Source organism: Orbicella franksi, chromosome 6, assembly GCF_964199315.1.
Source record: "Orbicella franksi chromosome 6, jaOrbFran1.1, whole genome shotgun sequence".
NCBI classification, from domain to species: domain Eukaryota; kingdom Metazoa; phylum Cnidaria; class Anthozoa; order Scleractinia; family Merulinidae; genus Orbicella; species Orbicella franksi.
The window spans coordinates 22,143,849-22,164,337 of NC_138150.1; the positions used below are offsets into that span (position 1 = coordinate 22,143,849).

The 20,489-nt window shown below is 38.9% G+C and overlaps 2 protein-coding genes across 2 annotated transcripts; one reads left to right on the forward strand and one right to left on the reverse strand.

Annotated features, from left to right (window-relative positions):
- Window positions 1-414: 414 nt before the first annotated feature.
- Window positions 415-17,078, reverse strand: LOC145491093 (mitotic spindle assembly checkpoint protein MAD1-like). The gene is made up of 19 exons (XM_081470228.1): window positions 16,487-17,078; window positions 14,931-14,983; window positions 14,305-14,376; window positions 14,137-14,218; window positions 13,400-13,530; window positions 12,091-12,205; window positions 11,367-11,428; window positions 11,136-11,222; window positions 9,981-10,059; window positions 9,302-9,367; window positions 9,029-9,118; window positions 8,418-8,465; window positions 8,142-8,198; window positions 7,794-7,870; window positions 7,451-7,541; window positions 6,357-6,582; window positions 5,852-5,904; window positions 1,880-2,017; window positions 415-1,151 (listed from the first exon to the last, which is right to left on the reverse strand). Exons 1-19 carry the CDS (start codon window positions 17,021-17,023, stop codon window positions 987-989), a joined length of 2,229 nt encoding a protein of 742 aa, XP_081326354.1. The 5' UTR covers window positions 17,024-17,078; the 3' UTR covers window positions 415-986.
- Window positions 17,079-17,147: 69 nt separating this feature from the next.
- On the forward strand, window positions 17,148-19,817 carry LOC145491096 (uncharacterized). The gene is made up of 3 exons (XM_081470232.1): window positions 17,148-17,460; window positions 19,187-19,284; window positions 19,719-19,817. Exons 1-3 carry the CDS (start codon window positions 17,286-17,288, stop codon window positions 19,815-19,817), a joined length of 372 nt encoding a protein of 123 aa, XP_081326358.1. The 5' UTR covers window positions 17,148-17,285.
- Window positions 19,818-20,489: the final 672 nt, after the last annotated feature.

The following is a 20,489-nucleotide window of genomic DNA, read 5'->3' on the forward strand; positions in this document are numbered from 1 at the left end:
TTTAGCACGTGTGTATATGGGTCCTTGTAGGACGCGTATATTTGGGCATTTATTTCGCATATCCCCGCGCTTGAATTTACGCAAATATGTGGCCCTTTAAAAATGCGTATATACGCGATCTAAACGGTCGTATATATGAGCTTAAAGCCCATACGTAACGTATACGCGGCAGAATACAAGTATACGCGGCAGAAAAACCCGCGTATACCATGTCGTAATTTTGAAACGAATGGCCAACCATAGGTAATACCCTTGACGATCACTTCCGTTTTCACCCAGCTTCAAATGATATACACTGGCTTCATCGTTAAATGAGCAAACCCTCTCTAACCTCCATCCCCTGCTCCCCCCGCCCCCACTCCCCCACACACACGAACTATGGCGACACACCCACTCCACTTCAAACACCAATACTGGGATTGATTAGCAACTTTATTTACACATGTTTTCTTTGGATAAAACATTAAAATATTTACAATAAAGTGTATCGTGCGGAAAAACAATTGACACGCTTTAAGTGTATATAAGGGGTGCAAAAAGCGATAAGGAGTTGTGGAACGATTTTCGATTGACTTCTGAAAGAGATGTCTTACTGAAATCTATGATTGGGTAAACGTATCAAAGGAATTTTGTTTTGACCAATGAGAGCAAACAAGTTTTCTGCCTTGTCAATCGACCTTGCGCATGTTTTCCCGCCCTTGGTACTGTGAAAAGTTTGTGCATCACAGCAGCTTTTCAATGGACTTCAGCCTTTGATAGGATCGCGGTTTACATTTCCTTTCATTTCCTTTCTTCAAAATGCGCAAATATTACGGGAAAACTATAGAAAAATCTCCGATGTATAACCTTACCAAGAGCTTCGTTCACAAAATCGCTAAACCAGATTCTTCCAATTTAACCATACGCACTTATAAAACGACGCTAGTAACAGAGTTGACCTTCATCGAGATAGGCCCTGTTTAAAGTTACTCAATACACTGTGAGGATCAGTTTATGACTATGGTCTGAGTTTGCCGGTTGAACAGCTCAAGTGTAATGCTGCTTAAGAAGGCAGGAATGGAGTTGTATCTGCTCAAGTAGGTCTCTATTTGATCCGCTAACTGAGAAGAGAAATCTGTAGCCAGAAGCATCATTTCACCCTTAGAGCTACTCTGAAAAACAAGAGGGCCAAAAGTCAACATTGTTAGGGACTGAAAAATCCAACTATACACACCTTGTAAGAAACACCGACAAACGGTTTTCAGTATTTTTTGTTGTTGTTTTTTTGTATTGAAACTTATTTTTCAACAGCAGGTACTACACATTAACCTGCCAGCTCTCCGGATTCTTATGGTTAAACCAGAAGTTATTTTGCGTGGAATTTTGCAATGTTGCAGCGTTATGTTCCAATATTGATGGACAGTTTGCTCAAAGCAACTTGCAACTTTCAATTCAATTTGCTCGACCAAGCTCCAAAGTAACGTTCGAATTTGACAAGTTTGGGTTTCATAGTGAAATAATACCAATTCTATGTCAAAAGGAGAGATAATAATTGACCTATAGGGTCCTATGGTCTACTGTTCAGTAACAACACATTGTCAGGGTTGAATTGAAATCGCCAAACTCGGAATCCCGCTTCAAATTTAAAATTTCTCTTGCAGCTTCCTTCAATATGCGGACGGGTCTTAAGGCCCTCCATACTTATTATCCAATCAGAGGATGAACACTGGCGCTCACAATCTCCCGTTACCACGTGAATGTGACGTCATCAAGATACGTCACGTAACTTAGCAACACCTCTTGAAAACAACACGCACGCCCCGTCGACAACACGACAGACCTAGTCATCACAAGCGGTTGACTAGAGATGGTTGAAAACAGAATCAGTTGTAGAACTTACTTCAAATAACAGATCGTCTGTGGATCTCTCAGCATACATGGACTGAAGCCGATACTGATTATCTCGTATAACGTCGATCTTGAATCCTGTTAACGCATAACAAGCCTCGCGAAACTCTTGGATCTTCTTCTTGAAAACCTGAAAATGAAATGTCACGTAAGACGCTGCTACGTTGGCAGTGTGTCACACAACTTGCGTTATAGTTTTTTTCTAACTCAACTTCAGCTTCAACTTCACTTTACTTTGCATTTAAATTTTGAAATTACAATATTAGCATAAAAAAGAAAAAAAGATACATATATAACAATTAAAGGTGACAATGGTATATAGCTTGTGCATGGAGGCTAATAGAACCGCGAGGTTATCGAGTCCGCCATCTTGTTATCAGTGCGGCGTTTTTCGCCGGCTCGTTTGCCTTTTCATCTGGTTTCGGTCTTAAAGGATTTCAGTTTGCTTCGGACAAGAGGATGTAGAGCAGGTGTATGGGCGAAGTCACGAACGAGGCAGAGGAGCATAAGGACGGTTGTTTCAAATCGAAATGATCGTTTTTCGAAATTTGCATCTTTGCTTAATCGCGACAATCTCGTGAAGGTGCAGATCTCACAAGTTGCTAACACCCAGGATACTTCTCACGCGATCAACTTTTGTTTGCTCAATTCCAGGTCAATAAGGAATAAATCTAGCGTACTGAAAGACTTTGTTGTTGACAAGGATATTGATCTTCTTGCTTTGACGGAGACGTGGCTCAGACCTGGAAATATTGATTGTGTTGAGATTGGTGATTTATGTCCCACTGGTTATGATTTTATCCACATTCCACGGGAATCGAGAGGTGGTGGTGTCGGCTTGCTTTTCAAAGAAAGTATGGATATTAAATGCAAAAATAGTGAGTGGAACACTTCCTTCCAGTCGTTCGAATTCTTGGATGTTCGTTTCAAGAGCTCAAAGATGATCAGGATGATAATTATTTACCGCCCACCGTCATCTGTGCCTTTGTCAACATTTTATCATGAATTTTCTCTCCTGCTTGAGGAATTGGCCACAGCATCAGGCGAACTTTTAATTGTCGGTGATTTTAATCTACATGTGGATTCTTCGCGTGATGTCAACGCATTGCATTTTTGTGACCTAATAGCATCTTTCGATCTGAAACAATGGGTGACTACGCCGACTCACACAAGTGGTCATATCTTGGATTTAATCATTACTAGAAATCAGTGTAAACTTATAGACAATGTTATGGTTCATGACCCTTTGATTTCTGATCATTACGCTATTTTTATGCATTTATTATTGCACAAACCACAATTTCCAACAAGAACTATTCGCCACCGGAAGCTGCGTTCGATTGATTATGCTGAATTCAATGACACTATCATCAATTCGTCCTTGTTTGACGAATCACAGCGTGATTTGGATTCGTTAGTTGATTCCTATCATCGGGTCTTGAAGTCCACCCTTGATGTTTATGCCCCCGAAAGGACCCGTGAGGTAGTTCTTCGTCCTTGTGCGCCTTGGTATTCAACTGACATTAGTGTTCAAAAGAACATAAGGAGGAAGCTCGAACGTAACTGGCGACGTACAAGATTACCTGCAGATAGAGAACGGTATGTGTTTCAGAACAGTGTTGTTAATGACATGATTGCCTCCGCGAAGCACACATTTTATTCATCAGTGATCCAGGAAAACTCAGGGAACTCTGGACTTCTTTTTAAGACAATAGAGAAGCTTCTGCACTCCAATCCAGTCCAGCGTTATCCATCTGGGCCTAATAACTGTTCTCTGTCCGAATCATTCGTTGAATATTTTAGTGACAAAATTGTTAAAATCCGCAATGATCTGGACAAAGTTGATGGAACTCTGAATGACGGTCAAGTTACTTCATGCAATGCTGAGTCTGAAAGCTGTCTAGCTGGTCAGCTGCTAAGTGAATTTAAACTGGTCAATGAGGAGGTCGTATCTGGTTTTGTGAATCACCTGTGTTCAAAGTCCTGTACACTTGATCCAATTCCATCCTCAGTGTTCAAAGGGTGCCGTCATTATCTGCTTCCAATGATCACTCGTATAGTTAACTTGTCTCTTACAAGTGGCCAAGTACCTGATAGATTCAAGGTTGCCATGTTGAAGCCGTTGTTGAAAAAGAGTGGAGCTGATCATGAACTATTTTCGAACTTTCGTCCTGTCTCGAATTTATATTTTCTATCCAAAGTTACGGAGAAAGCAGTTGCAGCACAATTAATGGACCACCTTAATGATAATGAAGGCTTATTAGAAGAATTTCAGTCGGCATATAAATCTCATCACAGTACAGAGACTGCGCTTGTGAGAGTTCAAAATGATATTTTGAAGGCTATTGACAATAACAGATCGGTTATATTACTATTGCTCGATTTATCGGCTGCGTTTGATACTGTCGATCATTCGATTTTGTTATCTAGACTACAGAATCGCTTTGGTATTAGGAACACTGCTCTTAATTGGTTTCATTCGTGTCTTCACTCACGCGAACAGTTTGTTTCTGTCAATGGAATTGAATCGTCAAAGAAGAATTTACCCTACGGGGTACCACAGGGTTCTGTACTGGGACCCTTGTTGTATTCCCTTTATACAAGTCCGCTGGGTGACATAGCCAGAAAGCATAGCATACCGTTTCATCTCTATGCAGATGACACACAGTTGTACTTGTCGTTTACGTCCAATTGCCCTAATCATCTATCAAGCTCAAAGATGGCAGTAGAATTATGTGTTAAGGACATTGGGGACTGGATGCTGCGCAACAAACTTAAGTTAAATCGGGATAAGACTGAACTTTTGGTTATTAGTTCTAAATATCGTCCACGATCACCCCTCGACTATATACGAGTTGGTGATGAAGTAATCAAGTCTAGTAAACAGGCCAGGAATTTAGGAGTTGCATTCGATCAATGTTTGGATTTCAAAGAACACGTTAAAATAACCTGCAAGAGCGCACTTTTCCGCATTCGTAGTATAGCTAAAATTAGGCGATACCTATCCCAGAGTACTACTGAGACCATTGTTCACGCTTACATAACATCGCGTTTGGACTATTGTAACGCCCTACTGTACGGTCTCCCAAAGTATCTGATTAATAGACTTCAGCTTGTACAGAACTCAGCAGCTCGCCTTGTTACCTTGACTAGAAGGCAGGAACACATCACACCAATACTAAGGAGCTTACATTGGTTGCCAGTTCATTTTAGGATTATTTTCAAAATATTGTTGTTAACTTACAAAGCTCTGAATGGACTGGCCCCTGATTACATTAGAGACCTACTGCGATTTAACATTTCTGGTCGGACACTACGATCTTCAAACAACAGGTTGCTTGATGAGCCTAGAGCAAATCTTAAAACGTATGGTGAAAGGGCTTTTTCCGTGGCGGCACCAAGGCTCTGGAATAAACTACCCCTCCAGATCAGACTTTCATCATCAGAGGCAGTTTTTAAGGCTAATCTTAAGACTTATCTTTTTAAGCGTGCATTTGATTTGTAGTTTTTACTTTTTATCTGTAGCCTAATTGTATTATATAGCGTATTTAATTCTTAGGATTTTAACTTTTAGGATTTAGGATTTTAGGTTTTTAAAGAATTAGGATTTTAATTTTAAAGTATTGTAAAGCGCCATGGACAATTAGTGGAAAATGGCGCTATATAAATGTATATTTATTTATTTATTTATTTATTTTACTGTATCGAGGAGGTATGGAAACAAAAACAAGGCAATTATCTATTTTGCGCATGCCTGGGTACTTGTGCTCGTTTTGTGGACGTCCTTATACCTATGCTTTTGCTTATGTCGTAGTGAAAACCACACACTGTCTGTGCTGTACTACAGTAAACTCATAAAACCTATGACGCCGGTAAAGCAAAGAAAACAAACCAAGATGTACCACAAGAAAACAGCACCAGAACAAGGGAACACTAACGTGAGCCCCTAACATGGCTATTTTACCTCTTTTAATCGCTGATTTTTCATCTCTGCTGATGAGAGCTGAGCTTTGAAATCTGTCGAGAAAATCCCACAAAATCAGAATGAAATTCTGTTTCAGACAAGTATGGAACGGACTCCAGTGGTAACTGCAAGACCTACCAAACATTCCTAACAAACAGAATGCAATAGTTACAGAACCTAGCTATACAGGACAACACTTAACACGGGTACACAGGTGCGTCAAACTCACCAGGGGATGACACAATAGTGAAGGGAAAGGAATTAAGAAGGACATTATTAGAGGTGCACAATCACAGCAGTTTTACTTATATTGGTCACGTACGAAATTACCTTCAAATTGAACGAAACCTGAAAATAACAGTTTACTAAGATAGAAGAACACCAAAGAGGTAATAATAAACCATATAAGAACAAGGATGGTTAAAGATGGAGAAGATTGACACGGATTACAAACGACAAACTTGAAAAATTTAGTTTCTTTAAGGAGATCCGCATTCAGACTGACCTTCCACTTGCTTCACCACACTAGGTCCGGCCTCAGGACTGAGCTTGCTAAGAACACTGACATCCTCTGGACTGCAGCCTCCCTCCTCTAGAAGCTGCAGTCTCCTCCTAAGAGAATCATTCTCCTTCCTCAGTTTCTCTAGCTCCTCTCCACGCTGCTGTTTGGCAATGCTGGATGGATTCATTGACAGATGGATGATCTTGGTTTTGGTAGGGTCGTAGTAACCCTGCAGTAACAAACACGTAAAAGTGCAGTTAGTTCGGTTTAAGCAAACAGTCGTAAATTTACCCGAAGAGTTTCCGATTTTTTTATCGACCAATCATAAGATAGTACGAGTAAGAGAGTATGTAACGTCACTTAGAAACCTGTCCGACGGAACTTTCGAACCCATTTAACTCCCAGAGACAACTCCCAGAGACGGGATTCTGATGGAATCTTACAAGAGCACGTGTTTAATCAATGAGTGAAGTTTACAATGTACACATTCAACTGCACAGACGCTCGCTTATGTACGACGCCAACAACTCAGCTCTCCATCATTTGGGACAGGTGCAAATCATAGTCGATTAGACTATATCTGTAGTTAGCACTGTAGTACTTAGTCAAATTATTTGCCTCAAGAACACTGATTTTGTCATGTGTAATGTCTTGTCATAAGAGGTTGTTTGGTAAAGTGCGGTAAACGGATGCAGATGTTCTGAAAAGGGAATCATTCGCAGCCAAAATGGGACAATTACTGTTTACAAAATAGGGGACGGGGTGGGGGTGTGGGCTTGGGGATAATTTTTTCGTCGTTTTTATACGCCATAAAATTTTTCAGCATAAACGGGGCACCGTTGGCTTCTTTTTCTACATTATTCATTTGCACTTTTATGTTCATAAGCTTGACTCCCGGCTACATAGAGCGGTTTACAATTGTGTGTCGTAAAACCGAAACCAGAGTAGCGCGGGAAAACGAGTGCTAGTAAGTTATAATTGGTTAAAAACGTGGCGCGAAGTTTTTAAGCCAATCGTGCAGCGGAGTTGACGCAAAACCAATTACTTTTCAACACTCGAATGATAATCGCTCTAATCTCGGAGTTCTTTTATCATACCCGCATGTGCATTTGTTCTTTGTTGATTTCGTGGATCTCAAGCTGCTCCTGTAGCTTGGTATTCTCCGCTCGTAGTTTTTCCATTTCGGTTCTGCAGAGTAAAACATCACCATGACCATCAAATCACGCAGCAAGTGTTTAATTATGGCAGTTCAGACCTCACCTAAGATTTTCAGTAAAGACAACTTTTACAACTGTACAGAACAAATCAGCATTTTAATGACTTGCTTGTCCTCTCTCCTGAATCAAAGATTTCAATGCCTGAAAATCACTCAAGAGAGACAGGTGGCTCTGGGGACGAGAATGTTTTCTCGCGGGTTTCAACTCTAATTTGGGGACTTACCTTAAGGCAGCGTCATCAGTTTTCATCGGAGTTTGCTTGGTTGCCTTCTCACGTAGTTCACTAATTTCAACCTCAAGCTATAAAAAAACAATTACGAAAAGCGTTCAAAATAAGGTTGAGATGTTCTGAGATTGGTAAGTTTTATGTGTTCACCTTCCTTTTCTTCCCATGGCACTTGCAGGCGCGGATGCTTTACAGGCAACATATGACAAGCTAGGAACTGTATACATCACGGGGTAGATCGGTTGAGTTCTAACCCATGTTTATGTATTGGTGATTGTCTGATCATTTTCCCGGTTACTAAAGGAGTCAGGTACTGTTTTACACAATACAATAACAAATACATACTTTATTGCACTTGAGTTTCTCCCTACTTGCTTGCTCTGCCTTCTGGTTTAACTCAAGCTATAGGAAAAAAAGCAAAGTCAAAAAAATTTCTTGGGTTCTTCAAGTCCATCGTGTGATACATACACTTTACTTTCACAGTGGTGCAGATGACGATCAGTTAAACAGAGAAAACGTTAGTCGTAAGTTACGTAGAAACATCCGCAAATCCTTTCAACTTTTAACTACAATGGAAACACATCACCAGAAGTGTAAAACAACAAATTTACATGTACTCACCTCCAGAGTTTCTATGTGTTCGTGGTACGTTTTGAGACGAGCTTCAGCCTGTTAAGACGAGAGAATTTACGCAGTCAGCTTAAAAGTACAACGATAGAATTCCAATCACTCAAACCCTAACAACTCAGGTATCCATAAGTTCCAGTGTGCTCATGAAGCTCAAACTCCAATATCTTGTCATGTAAGGTACAGAACCAAGGATACATGTATATGCTCTGTTACATGTACTTAGCAACCTTGTCTTAAAGTAGGATGCCAGTGGTACAGCAGGGGTTTCATTAAGGGCCGGACACCGCGCAAATCGACCAGCTGTGAGGATGACTTTGCCTGCCTCGTTTGACCATCTGGCCCCAACTGTTCGAAGGCTAGATAACGCTATCCACCGGATAAATCGCTATCCAATGGATAAGCGTTAACAAAACAAACCACGCTATCCGCTGGATAGTGGTTTATCCGTTGGATAGCGTTATCCACCTTTCGAACAACCAGAAAAAAGGTTCAATGCAAAAATGTTTTGCCTGCCTGTGAAAACCAATTATTTTCCTGCTAAAACTTTAACGAAGCGCCTGGTAAAGAGTACAACTTGTTGCCCTAAATGATAAATTACCAACCTCTTGTAATCTGGCATGTATCTGAGGATCATAGTTTGATGAGAAACTGTTGTCATAAGTATCAAGAATTCTGCGGCAACCATCACGTTCCTGATAAAACAAATTAATAATGACAAACATTCAGTGAACATAAAAGAAACATTCCCTTCACCGGTCACAATTTTGATCAACTTGAAAAACGTCTTGAAAAAAAATTCTTTGATTTCACAAATAGATATTCAGTTACACTCCAAACTACAAACATGACTGAGATACATGTAACATCTGACTTACAGCTGTGACAAGAAACAAGCGTCTTTGAAGTCTTTGATTCAGTTCTTTTTGACGATCATTGGTCTCCTGTGTTGGAAGAAATTACCAAGTTGAGTTACTGACAGTTCGTCACTGTGAAAACGTAATAAATTAACTGCCATCAGAGGCATGTAATGTATACAGCAGGCTATGTCGCACTCCAGCCCTTTGCTAGTCAGCAATGTCAGCCAATGTGTCTGCTTTGGTTTGGCATTTGCCAAGTTCTAAAATTAGTCTAGTCAAATTCTTGATTGGCTGTTCAAGGTAAAATGTCACACATTCTAGAAATTCAAAACATGACACATATAGAATCACCTCTTCAACATTGTACTCTACATCAACGAAATGGTTAGCATGTTGGACTCTGTATCAAGTGGTCCGGGTTTGAGCCCTTGCCGGGGGTCATTGTGTTGTGTTCTTAGGCAAGACACTACTCTCAAAGTGCCTCTCTCCACCCAGGGATATGAATGGTTACTGGTGAATTTAATGCTGTGGGGTAATCCTGTGCTGGACTAGCATTTCATCCAGGGGTGGGGAGTGGGGAGTAGAAATGCACCTACAAGCTTACTGCTATGAAAACTAACTAAGCTCTTCATTAACATTTGATGTTGAAAGAGCTGTTAACCAGAGTTTACTTTAGATGGTAAAGATCTATAGTTACCTTCAGTTCAACTAACTCCTTTTTCACTGCAGCTAGCTCTTGGGAAGCTCTTTGGTATGCCGTTTCATGAATCTGTACACTGAAAAAACACAACACCAACATGAGTAACAAAAAAACAGAAGAATGCAAATAGGATTTACTGTCTGAGAATATAAAAAAGGGCTATTTACTATCATATTTGAATTACAACATACAGTAGCTAGGAAAGAAATGCTATGAAACTCAGTATATCATAAACCAAAACATGCATGCTCATGGTGCGTGCAAGAACTACACTTTGCTAGCATATTTTTTTTTCCATTGGTAATGTTATGAAAATTGAGTCATGCTATTGGCTGTGGATCATTGAGTTATGATGTATTTGGAAAGTTCAGAGAGCACACAAGAAACTAGAGTTGCTCTCAGCTGCATCTCGAGCAACTGTTGCACTTTTTTGTTTTCTTCAACTTCCCATGTGCATCATGACTTGATGATGCACAATAAAGCATGAATCGATTGTGAAGTTCTTTAACATCTGAATACTATTAATAATCAATTGAAAGGCCCAGTGGGAAAAGGGCATTGGGTATTTTTGGTCTTACTTAAATCAACATCTTTGCAGTCATGTGACAAGAAAGCAACATTTTACTGTTTCTTAAGTGAAAAAAACAGTAACCTCTTCCAGGTGTTCAGTTAGTTGGGGCGCAGTGCGAAAAACAGCAAGCAAAAAAAATAGGGGAGAAGCAGGGTGAGAGAAAGAGAAAGTTACACCCCAACTAACTCAGTGCCTGGAAGAGGGTAAAAACATCTTTGTGGTTGCATGCTGATGTGACAACAACTATGCATTTTTTACACATGTTATATCTTGAAAATGAAGCAAATTTCAGCAAAACAAAACAAAACAAAACAAAAAAAAAACAGGACATTGTTTAACAGGCCTAAACAAAACCGCCTGCAAAATTTGGAGTGTTTTGGACAAAGTTCACTTTTGACCAAAAATACCCAATTCCCTTTTTCCACTGGGCCTTTCATATAAATCGAGCTGGGCCTTTGTTCGGCGATAAACTGAGCTGAGCCTTCAATAAGAAAGGCTTGCTTACATGCAGATTTATCATAACAAAGGCTTGGCTCGGTTTATCATAACAAAGGTCCTGCTCAGTTTATAATAATCCTTACCTAGATTTCAGTTCACTCTGTGTCTCTAACAACACAACCTGGCTCTTTTGAAGGTTTGTAATGTCTTTTGCAAGCTGGGCTGGGGACCTGTTGGGAGAGAGATGGACTCATTTGTTTCCTACACACAAAACGTTAAATCTTCTTACAAGTTGCCATAAAAAACAATCATTAATACCGGCAATATACCAGTTCTGTATTTATCACTGGAGGTAAGAGATTTGTTTCACAGACCTTAGTCTCTTTGTCCCTGACATATCTTCAGTTTCCCACTTTTGGATTTTCTTTCTTACCTCCTGAAATTCAACATTTAGATAAATACATATGTAAAAATAGTTAAAATCATGTAAAAGTAGACACAATAATTTATTCTGATAACTTAAAAGACATGGTTCCTATGATGATGACAGATGTATTTAAACCTTTAATTAGTTACACGTACATGTGCTAACCATCGGAACTCCAATACAGCTTCGGTTAAGTTTTTATTTTATACTCTAGATACCATTCCACAAAGAATGTTTTGAATGTGAGGTATTTGGCGAGCTGGTGAGAGTGCTCGCCTCCCACCAATGTGAGCAAGTTTTGAAATTATTTATTGATAGTAAATTATTATCTGTTATACTGTAGATCAAATAATTACATTATTATCAACATTTGTAATTATGTTATTGACACTTAATAATAGCGCTGTACTTTGAATTTAATAATGGAAATAAAAATGTGGAAAAAAAAGTTTTGAATCTTCACTTAGACATAGCATCACATGTGGTTCTATTTCTTGCTCTTTGAGCTTTTCTCAGTGTTCTCTGATTTATCTCCTACAAAAACAAACACTTCTTAATTCCAGTTCGAAGTTTGATCAGTTTTGAAAAGTACACTGTAAGTAACTTGCATGTGTCTCATGTGACATGGGAGAATACCATTTGAGTAGCACTTTATGTGCCTGCTCACAGACCTCATTTTCAATCTCCACTCTTGTCAATTCCGTAATCCGTTGATCTGCCCTCTGGAGTTTGTTTTGTAAACTTTCTGCTTTTTCTTTCAACAAAAGATTGCTTTCATTTGTTTCCCTAAAAAAACAGGTCATATTTATTATCAAATTTATTAAAGAAAACGGTGAGAAAATTTGCACAACATTATTAAACTAGCCAATGATTAATTCATTTTCATTCATTCTGTTTATTTTGCCTTTTCAGTTAATATACAATATTTATAAATATTTAAATGTGAGGCGAGGTGACTTCTAGAAACCATCAGGCTTTTAGCTGAGGCCACCTCGTACATAACAGTACGGTTACATAAATAGTGCAACAGTTTGCGGCTTTGCCAGTTCAGTAATCATTTTACTAAAAAATCTTGCAGTTTTTTCTTAAAACTGGGAAAACTTGACAATGAAGTGATCGTAACAGGAAGGGAATTCCAGATTAAGATATATAACAAGTAATACTCTCTCAGACTGGATTCCACTATGCTGCAGTTAGGTTTTTCAAAGCAGGTTTTGGTAAAGTCTGCATACGTGCCAAGTGGCCAGTGTTTATCTGCGGTTTCAGTAGCATGAAGTGACTAGGAGTATTTCTACTCCCTCCATGGGGTTACCCTCCAGAATTAAATTCGCAGGTACCCATTTATAAAGCTGGGTTGAGAGAGGAACTATGAGAGAAGTGTCTTGCCCAAGAACACAACACAATCCCCGGCCAGGGCTCAAACCCGGACCACTCGATCCGGAGGTGAGCACACTAACCATGAGGTCACCGCATCTCCACACTGTACAGTAGGTCTTGGCGAAGTGTTAATTTAACATACTACTTGTTATTGTGTACAAAGTGAAACAACTGGGTTCCTTCTTTTTTCTTTCTTGTCTGTTGAAGTCATGTCACCTTGCGTTTTGTGATGCATTCTTGTCATCGCTAATTCCTGTGTTAGTGGCCATAACATTTCATTCAAAGAAAAAAACACAATTTAATGACTTTATTGAGCAGGACTGACTTCTGTTGTCAAAAAATGACAAATTGGTACCAAAAGAGATTTGTTAAAGGAATAACATGCAAAATTACTGACAGATTTAATACTCTAAGTTTCAGAGTCATCATAATGCCAAACTGACTCAATTTGTGCTTAAGTGTTTGTTAACTATGTTAATTTTCACCTCTAGCCCACTTACATGTAAATGTTCACTTTCTTATACTTATTTTCTCTTGATAATGGCATCACGATGACTTTGAAAGGCCAAGTATTAAATCTTTCAGTAACATGGTGCCACTTACCTATAATAGTGATTTTCTTCTTTCAACTTTTCATTTTCTTTTTCTAATTCTCTATACTTTGTAAGCTGTGTTTGCATCACCATAGCAACTCCTGTGGCTTCATCTTGACGGGACAACTTTTGCTCCAGTTCCTAAGTTGCGAGAAACAAATGGCACAAGTGTTTAATAACTAAAGGAAGTTAGCACAGACATACATATGCACATATTTGCATCCAAAACAAATGAATGCATACAGCTACAGCCAAAAACCTACATGCACAGTCTGCATTTTTCATACACCTTGTCATGGCAAAGTGCTCATAAACTTAAACCAAACCTAAAGAATTTTCCACTGGCAGAGAGGGAAAGATGCATGAGAATGCATGCTAACTGGACTAAGTACAAGTAAGTTTGAACAAGTTTTGTTTCTGTGTTGGCCACTATAGTTTGAAGTGGAAATTATTTGGGTTTTTTGGCTAGTTTTACTCAGTTTTTCATCTTAAGCTGGTTGTGGTTTCAAGCCTCAGTAATTCTTTAAATTAACTATCATAGTTTTGGCTTGTTTTCTTTTTTCTTCATATCATCAGTTTGTACAATCTGTATTCAGTTTCTACTTTGTCAGCATGGTCATCTGAAGTTAAAGATTCATGAATCAAATCAATTAAGAACTTACATGCAATTCATAACTGCAAACAATTGAAACTTTCATTTCTTCATTAACACTCGTGGTCAAAATAAACAATATACTGCAAACTTACTTTGACCCTGTGTTCAGCTGTTCTTGATTGTTCTCTGAGCTGTTCTAGCTCTGGTAGCTGAATCATTACCTCACTAAGTCTCCTGCAAATACATGTAATAAATTATTTAACAAAGAATTTGAGAAAGAGTTGTGATAATTGACTGCATGCAGATTTGATCTCTGTTACCTTTTGACATTTTCAAGTTGACTCTCTGTATCCCCTAGTTTATTTTGGACCACAGCCATCTCAGTTCCCTGCCTGCAGGAAAAAAAAAGTTTCAGCTATCTCTCTTTGAATTGATATCAAATTTAATGACAAGTTTATTTAGCAGTAAGCAAGATTTCACTTCTCAAACCTTTGCACTGTACGCACAATGAAATATCTAGCAGTCTTGTAGCATTTTATTGACAGTTTGTTGGTTTGTTGAACCCACACCATTGGGAGCAGGCCAATTTAGTGTAGAATGGGAATGAAAAGTGAGAAGACAAAAGGAAAGAAAACAAGGCATTGATGTAAGTCAATTTTATTGCCAAAGTATCACAATTTCAGCTATAATGCCGATTACCATTTTTCTTCATACAAACCTTTATAAATTCAAACCATTGTAACACAACACCTCCATATGCTGCAAGGTGGGAGTCACGTTTCATGTATTCAGACTCAGACGTTATGTAATTATTACAGTATACGTTCGCCATTCAGATGGCACATTTCGCTGAACTTTTGCATAAAAGTAAAAAAAAAGTAATAAGTACTCGCATTGTGAGCTTGGGCTGCCTGTAGTAAACCTAGGAGTTTGAATACATCATCACCTGAATAAAGCACTCTTCAACTCCATTTGTTTTTTACTTGAATCCTCTTGCAACTACAACAAAACACAAGTGGTCAGTAGTTACTTTACTTGTTTACTTGAAGATAATCAATTCAATATTGATCCAAGTAAAAAACTGAATGACCATTGTTCAAAAAGTTTCAAACCTCAAAAAAGTCTCATTTCATTTTCTAACAGACAATCTGCTGCTGATGAACTTTTAAAGTACATTTGTCAAGAATGCATGATCTGTGTTCACTGGTTTTTTGGTGTTACATGTAACTCTAGACAATGTACTTTTAATGGATTTGTAAAATAAGGCCTCCCAAAATATCAGCTTAGTAAAAGCCATATGAAAATAAGCCACAACCTGCATCTTTAGTCCCTGATTATATGCAAAATTGTCTCCAATTTAACTGCCCCCCACCTTGAAAATAACACACCTTGCAAAATTTTTTTACTAATGAAAACTGAGTGAAGTCAATTTCTTCACCCATAAGTTAGCTTGCATACACTAGATTTTATAAGATATGAAATTAGAGAGGTCTACAAATGTAAAGTCCCTCTAACAATACTGTATAGCTCCCAAAATAATCCCAACCTCAATATGATCACCAGCCACAAAATGATCCCCACATTGAATAAGAACCAATCCCTAACCCAAATGATCATCAAATTTGTTCAACTTGAATCAGGAAATATCCCCAAGAACTTTGAGAAATGGATTGGTGTGCATGGATCTTGAAATTACTTCAAACAGAGTTCTATGAAGTGTAACTAAATTATTAAACAGTCTTTGAAAAATTAAGCACAATCAAAAGATAACTTGTTTTGATTTTTAGTCCGATTGCCATATTTATCTGGAAACATGTTGGTTTCAGTTTGTTAAAAAATAGAGATCACCTAGGGTCAATATTTTTTTGGAGCTGCTCAGAATTCATTCTAAAAGCAGGTTGCATTGAAGACAATAGGATATATGTCTACTCCTCTTTCTAGAAATGATTGTGTACATATACATGTATGAAGTGCAGCATAAGCAAGCTAACTTGTGAGCAAAGCTGCCAACATTTAATCTGAGGGATAAAAGTTGTTGAAAACTAACCGTTTTGCACCCAATCTAGTTTGCATCCACCAAGTTTACATCCCTGTACTCATTTTAAGCTTTCTATTTCAAGTTCGCCTCCACCTTTTTCGAGTTAGCTCCGAGGTCAGTGGATTAAAGAACGAGAAATGAACATGTTTTGTGAGATTTTGTTTCATTACCCCCAGTAATCTGGGGTGAACTTGATAGCTAGTTGAGTCGATGTGGGTGTGAACTCGGTGGGTGCTTGGGTGCTTGGGTGCAAAACCTCCGACTAAAGTGTACCATGTTGTTTTTTTCCTCACATGCATGTCATCTTGTTTTCAGTTTTCCACACCTTTGCCAGTCATTGGCCACTTTACTTTGACTAACTCTTCCTAACAAAGATAGGGAAAACTGTAGAAAAAATACCTGGACTAGTCTATAATTTTGCAAGATCTCCCAAAAAGCAACACTAGATCACGCGCTCTACAAACCTCATCTCTTTCTGCACACACTTTGAGCTTTTCCCTCTGCACGTTCTGTATTCTTTGTTCTGATTTGTTGCGGTAAGTTTCATACTCCTTTTTGAGTTCTTTCAACTGATCTTTGGCATTCTTCTCCTGCTCTGCGAGGTACTGAAAGTTTTGCTGCAAGTCTTCGTATTTCTCTTCTAGTCTTCGAAGTCCAAGTTTGTCGTTTCCAGAGTCCTTTTCAAATTCTATTCTAGCGCGTTTTCTGTCCGATTCCAGTGAATTCACTGTATTTTCTAACTGCGCAATTCTGCTTCGGCTCTTAATAAGCGCCACATCCTTTTCGCACTCCTTAGATAGAAGACTTCCCTGGCTTCGTGTTTTACTAAGAGTCCTTGTAGATTTTGAAGACGGCCATTTGCTCTGTGAACTTGCGTGTAAGTCGCTTGATGATTCTTCGTATGTCAAGCGGCTTTTAGGGTCACTAGACAAAAACTGATCGAATTCGCCCATGATTCTTACAACAGCAGTGCTGTCATCGGGAGTTCTGAGTATATTCATCTCCTAAAGAGCTTTTACTATTACAAATAGTACTACGGAAAGCGACAAAGTCAACCGACGACCGCCATTTTGAGATACTCAACGCTCGAACAGAACACTGGGACGATAGGAAAAAGTTAGCCAATCAGAATAGCCGGTTCTGACGCCTGGGTAAGAGATTGCTAATACACGAGTAAGGCATGGGTACTAGTTAATACCGCGAATCAACAAGACATGCAGAGCGAAAAACTTTCAGTGCAAACCGATTCAGAAATAGCTGAAAATGTCATCTAAACTAGTCCGAAAAGGTTTAGATCTAGTGAATAGTGAAGGAAGTTCACGACCTCACAAACGGAAGTCAACACAGAAAGAGAAACAACCCTCTAAAGAGCGAAAACGAACCTCAAAGCCAAACAGGCAACAAACACGTGGAGTACAAGGATTGCGATTATCATCAGGTACTCACAAGCTTAAGGCAGCTTTAGAACTCACAGGTTAAATGGCGAGAGGGTAAAATATTGTTTATAACTCGTTTAAATAACAGAAATAGTAGAACTCAAGTGTGTGGCGACTTTGTAGTATTGAATCAGTCTGTGCGGCATGCGTTTATCAACATCATAAGCATCTTCCAAGTGAGCATCATCTTGATTTCATATCCAGAGCACAATCTTGGAAGACTATCAAGTCTACCAAGAGGACCCACGCTGACTGACGCCCACCCCTTCAGCAGACTTGGTACTCTTCCCAAGTTGCACTCACCATGTGACGTCAAGATGATGGCAGTTTGAAGTATGTATACAGTTTAAATGAATACATGGAAAAGTAAGGAGACAGTAGTTAACAGGCTATCAGACAGGAAACTTCTACGGCTAAAGTTAGTATGTCGATGGTAAGACAGGGTACCCCCAGGGGGTACTCTGTAAATCTGGGTGGGGGTGTGCCTCTGGAATACTGAAGCCCTTACCCCATGCATGGCCATGATTAACTTGATTTTGCAACCCTATCTCAGACTAGCTATTTTCCATGCAGAAACTTTATCACTATTGTAGTCCAACATCCGCTAACTAAACCAATATCCTACAAAGTCACTTCTAAGTTTCATTTTTTATGATAGAACCTCAGATAAAAAAACATGCTTTAGACTAAATTATTTATACCCTGGCCACTTTCCCAGTAATTAATATTATACTGTATTCTAACAGGGCCAGATCCAGGATTTTTCTTAGGAGGGGTGCTCATGTTTTACTTCAACACCAATAAACCACATAGTTTTTTTTGCAGAATACTAGTTATGTCATATTAGAAAGCCTTATCGGCCTTACGCGCAACAGAGCGCGAACGAGATAGGTAAGGTATATTAGAAAGCTGCATGTCATCTCGCGGGGGTGGGGGGTGGGGGTGTGCATGCCCTGCACCCTCCCCCGAGATCTGCCCCTGTCTAGGCCAAACCTGTCTGATTTCTATAACCTATCCCAACTAAACTACCTGAAAACCATACCCTTCACATCAGCACATACCTATATAGCTTAACTATGGGAGTACTCCCACCCCCAGATCTTAGTGTAGAGGCTTAAATTGCACAGTTTAACACATAGCATGGAATTTGCACCATACAAGTCAACCAACTGTATCAAGTGTAAGCTGGTCCTGGGTAACAATAGGTGTGATTATTATATGGCTACTAAGCTCCATGAGTGGGCAAGATGAAACAAATTCTGTGCTGTGATTGGCTACCTGAGCAGGCAAGATGGAGCTATCTTACCCCCTTGGGATTATCTGCTGTGTCCCACAAGTAAATAGTGTTTTTTTCCATATAATAAAATCGTTTATTGGCAGACAAGGCTTGTTTGGTCAAGATGGCTAGATATTGGCCTCATTCTTTTTTTTATTTTATTTCTTTTTTTTTTTTTTTCTTTTGCGTATTTATGCATGTCGTCTGTGTCTCGGTCCATGAACATTGAGGAAAAAAATCTTGGCCAATATCCAGCCATCTTGACTTCACGCTTGGTCAATAACCAGCATATGTTGTTCTTAAGCACCTGTCTTTTCATGCTGTCTTTTCATGCTCTCAAGGAAAATTTACATTCATAGTTTACTCCTGCAGCTTATGGACAAGATACTTTCTAATCAATGAATTTGTAACTTATAAAAGAGGTGCTCATTCCTCACTGGATAAATTTGCAGGCCAGACAAAGAAAACACAACAAGCTGACTTCACTGAACAGAATTTGGAATACTTCAAGAAAGCCACATGGAAGATTAAGAAAGACACTTATGACAAAGTAAAATCATGTTTTGACATTTTATTATCAATCTTATTGTTAATATATCTGGCATTGCCATCAAAGTCATAGAAGTAGAGTCCTATTTATATGACAATAAAATGAAACAGCAATGAGAATAGAAAATAGAAATTAGTTTTTTTCACTTTTCAACAGTTGCAAGAAAATTGCTAGAACCCTACAGAAAATCAGCAACTGCACAACTCCATATTTCATCAGAGTTACAATACGTTATCTTGCAAAGAAAACTTGGTTAATTTTTATGCAGTGTAAATTTAATGTTTAAATGATCGGTGAACTGGATTTCAATGCTTATGTTATGACTGTGATAGTTTGAAAACCGCAGTATATAACAATAATTTATATTCAGTGTGCAGTTCTTGAAATTCATTGATGATGTTTCTTCTGTTGTTTGTCAAACCCTTTTCTTGCAGATTTTAGAAAGGCAAAACAAGCACCAAAGAAATCAAAACATGGATGAAAAGCGTGAAGAATCAGAACCAGAAGAAATGGGTGGTTTGTTTGATGATTGAGCGAAAAAAAACACTTCGCTAACACGTCTGTTCTAACTTGCTGATAGAAGATTGCAGCTGAGGAAACAAGTCCCAGCAAAGAGAGACATCCCGTTGTTGGGCAAGATGCCGTATCCATTTGCGTCACAGTCACGTGTAAAAATTTTGATGTCCTTGCGAGAACACGGAACTTTTTGATTTGGTAATAAGGTGTAACAAGTGCTTAAAAGTCTTTGACTGTTTACAGCACCAAAGATACCTGCTCCCTCGATTGATTAGGACGCGCATTATTGAGGAAGTGTTAAGGCCTGTCCAAACGGGAAATGTTTGGCGACCAAACACCATCAAACATTGTTAGGTGACCAAACATTTTACCGTTTGGCCACCTTGTTTGGTGCTGTTTGATCGCGTTTGATCGTGTTTGGTTGTGTTTGAAAAAATTTGAAGGCTATCAAACATTCGATCAAACAACTTAAAACATTTCTTTTGTTCTCGTGTTTGATGGGGGATGTTTTGTTCGTTTGGACAGCCGTATCAAACATGTTTGGCGCGCGCATGCGTCCCATGCTTGCTCAGCGGCTTGTGTCCATAGTTTGATCTGTGTTTGATCAAACATGTTTTAACCGTTTGGCCACTCACTTCAACATCAGCATGTTTGGTCACCAAACAATGTTTTATGATGTTTGGTCGTCA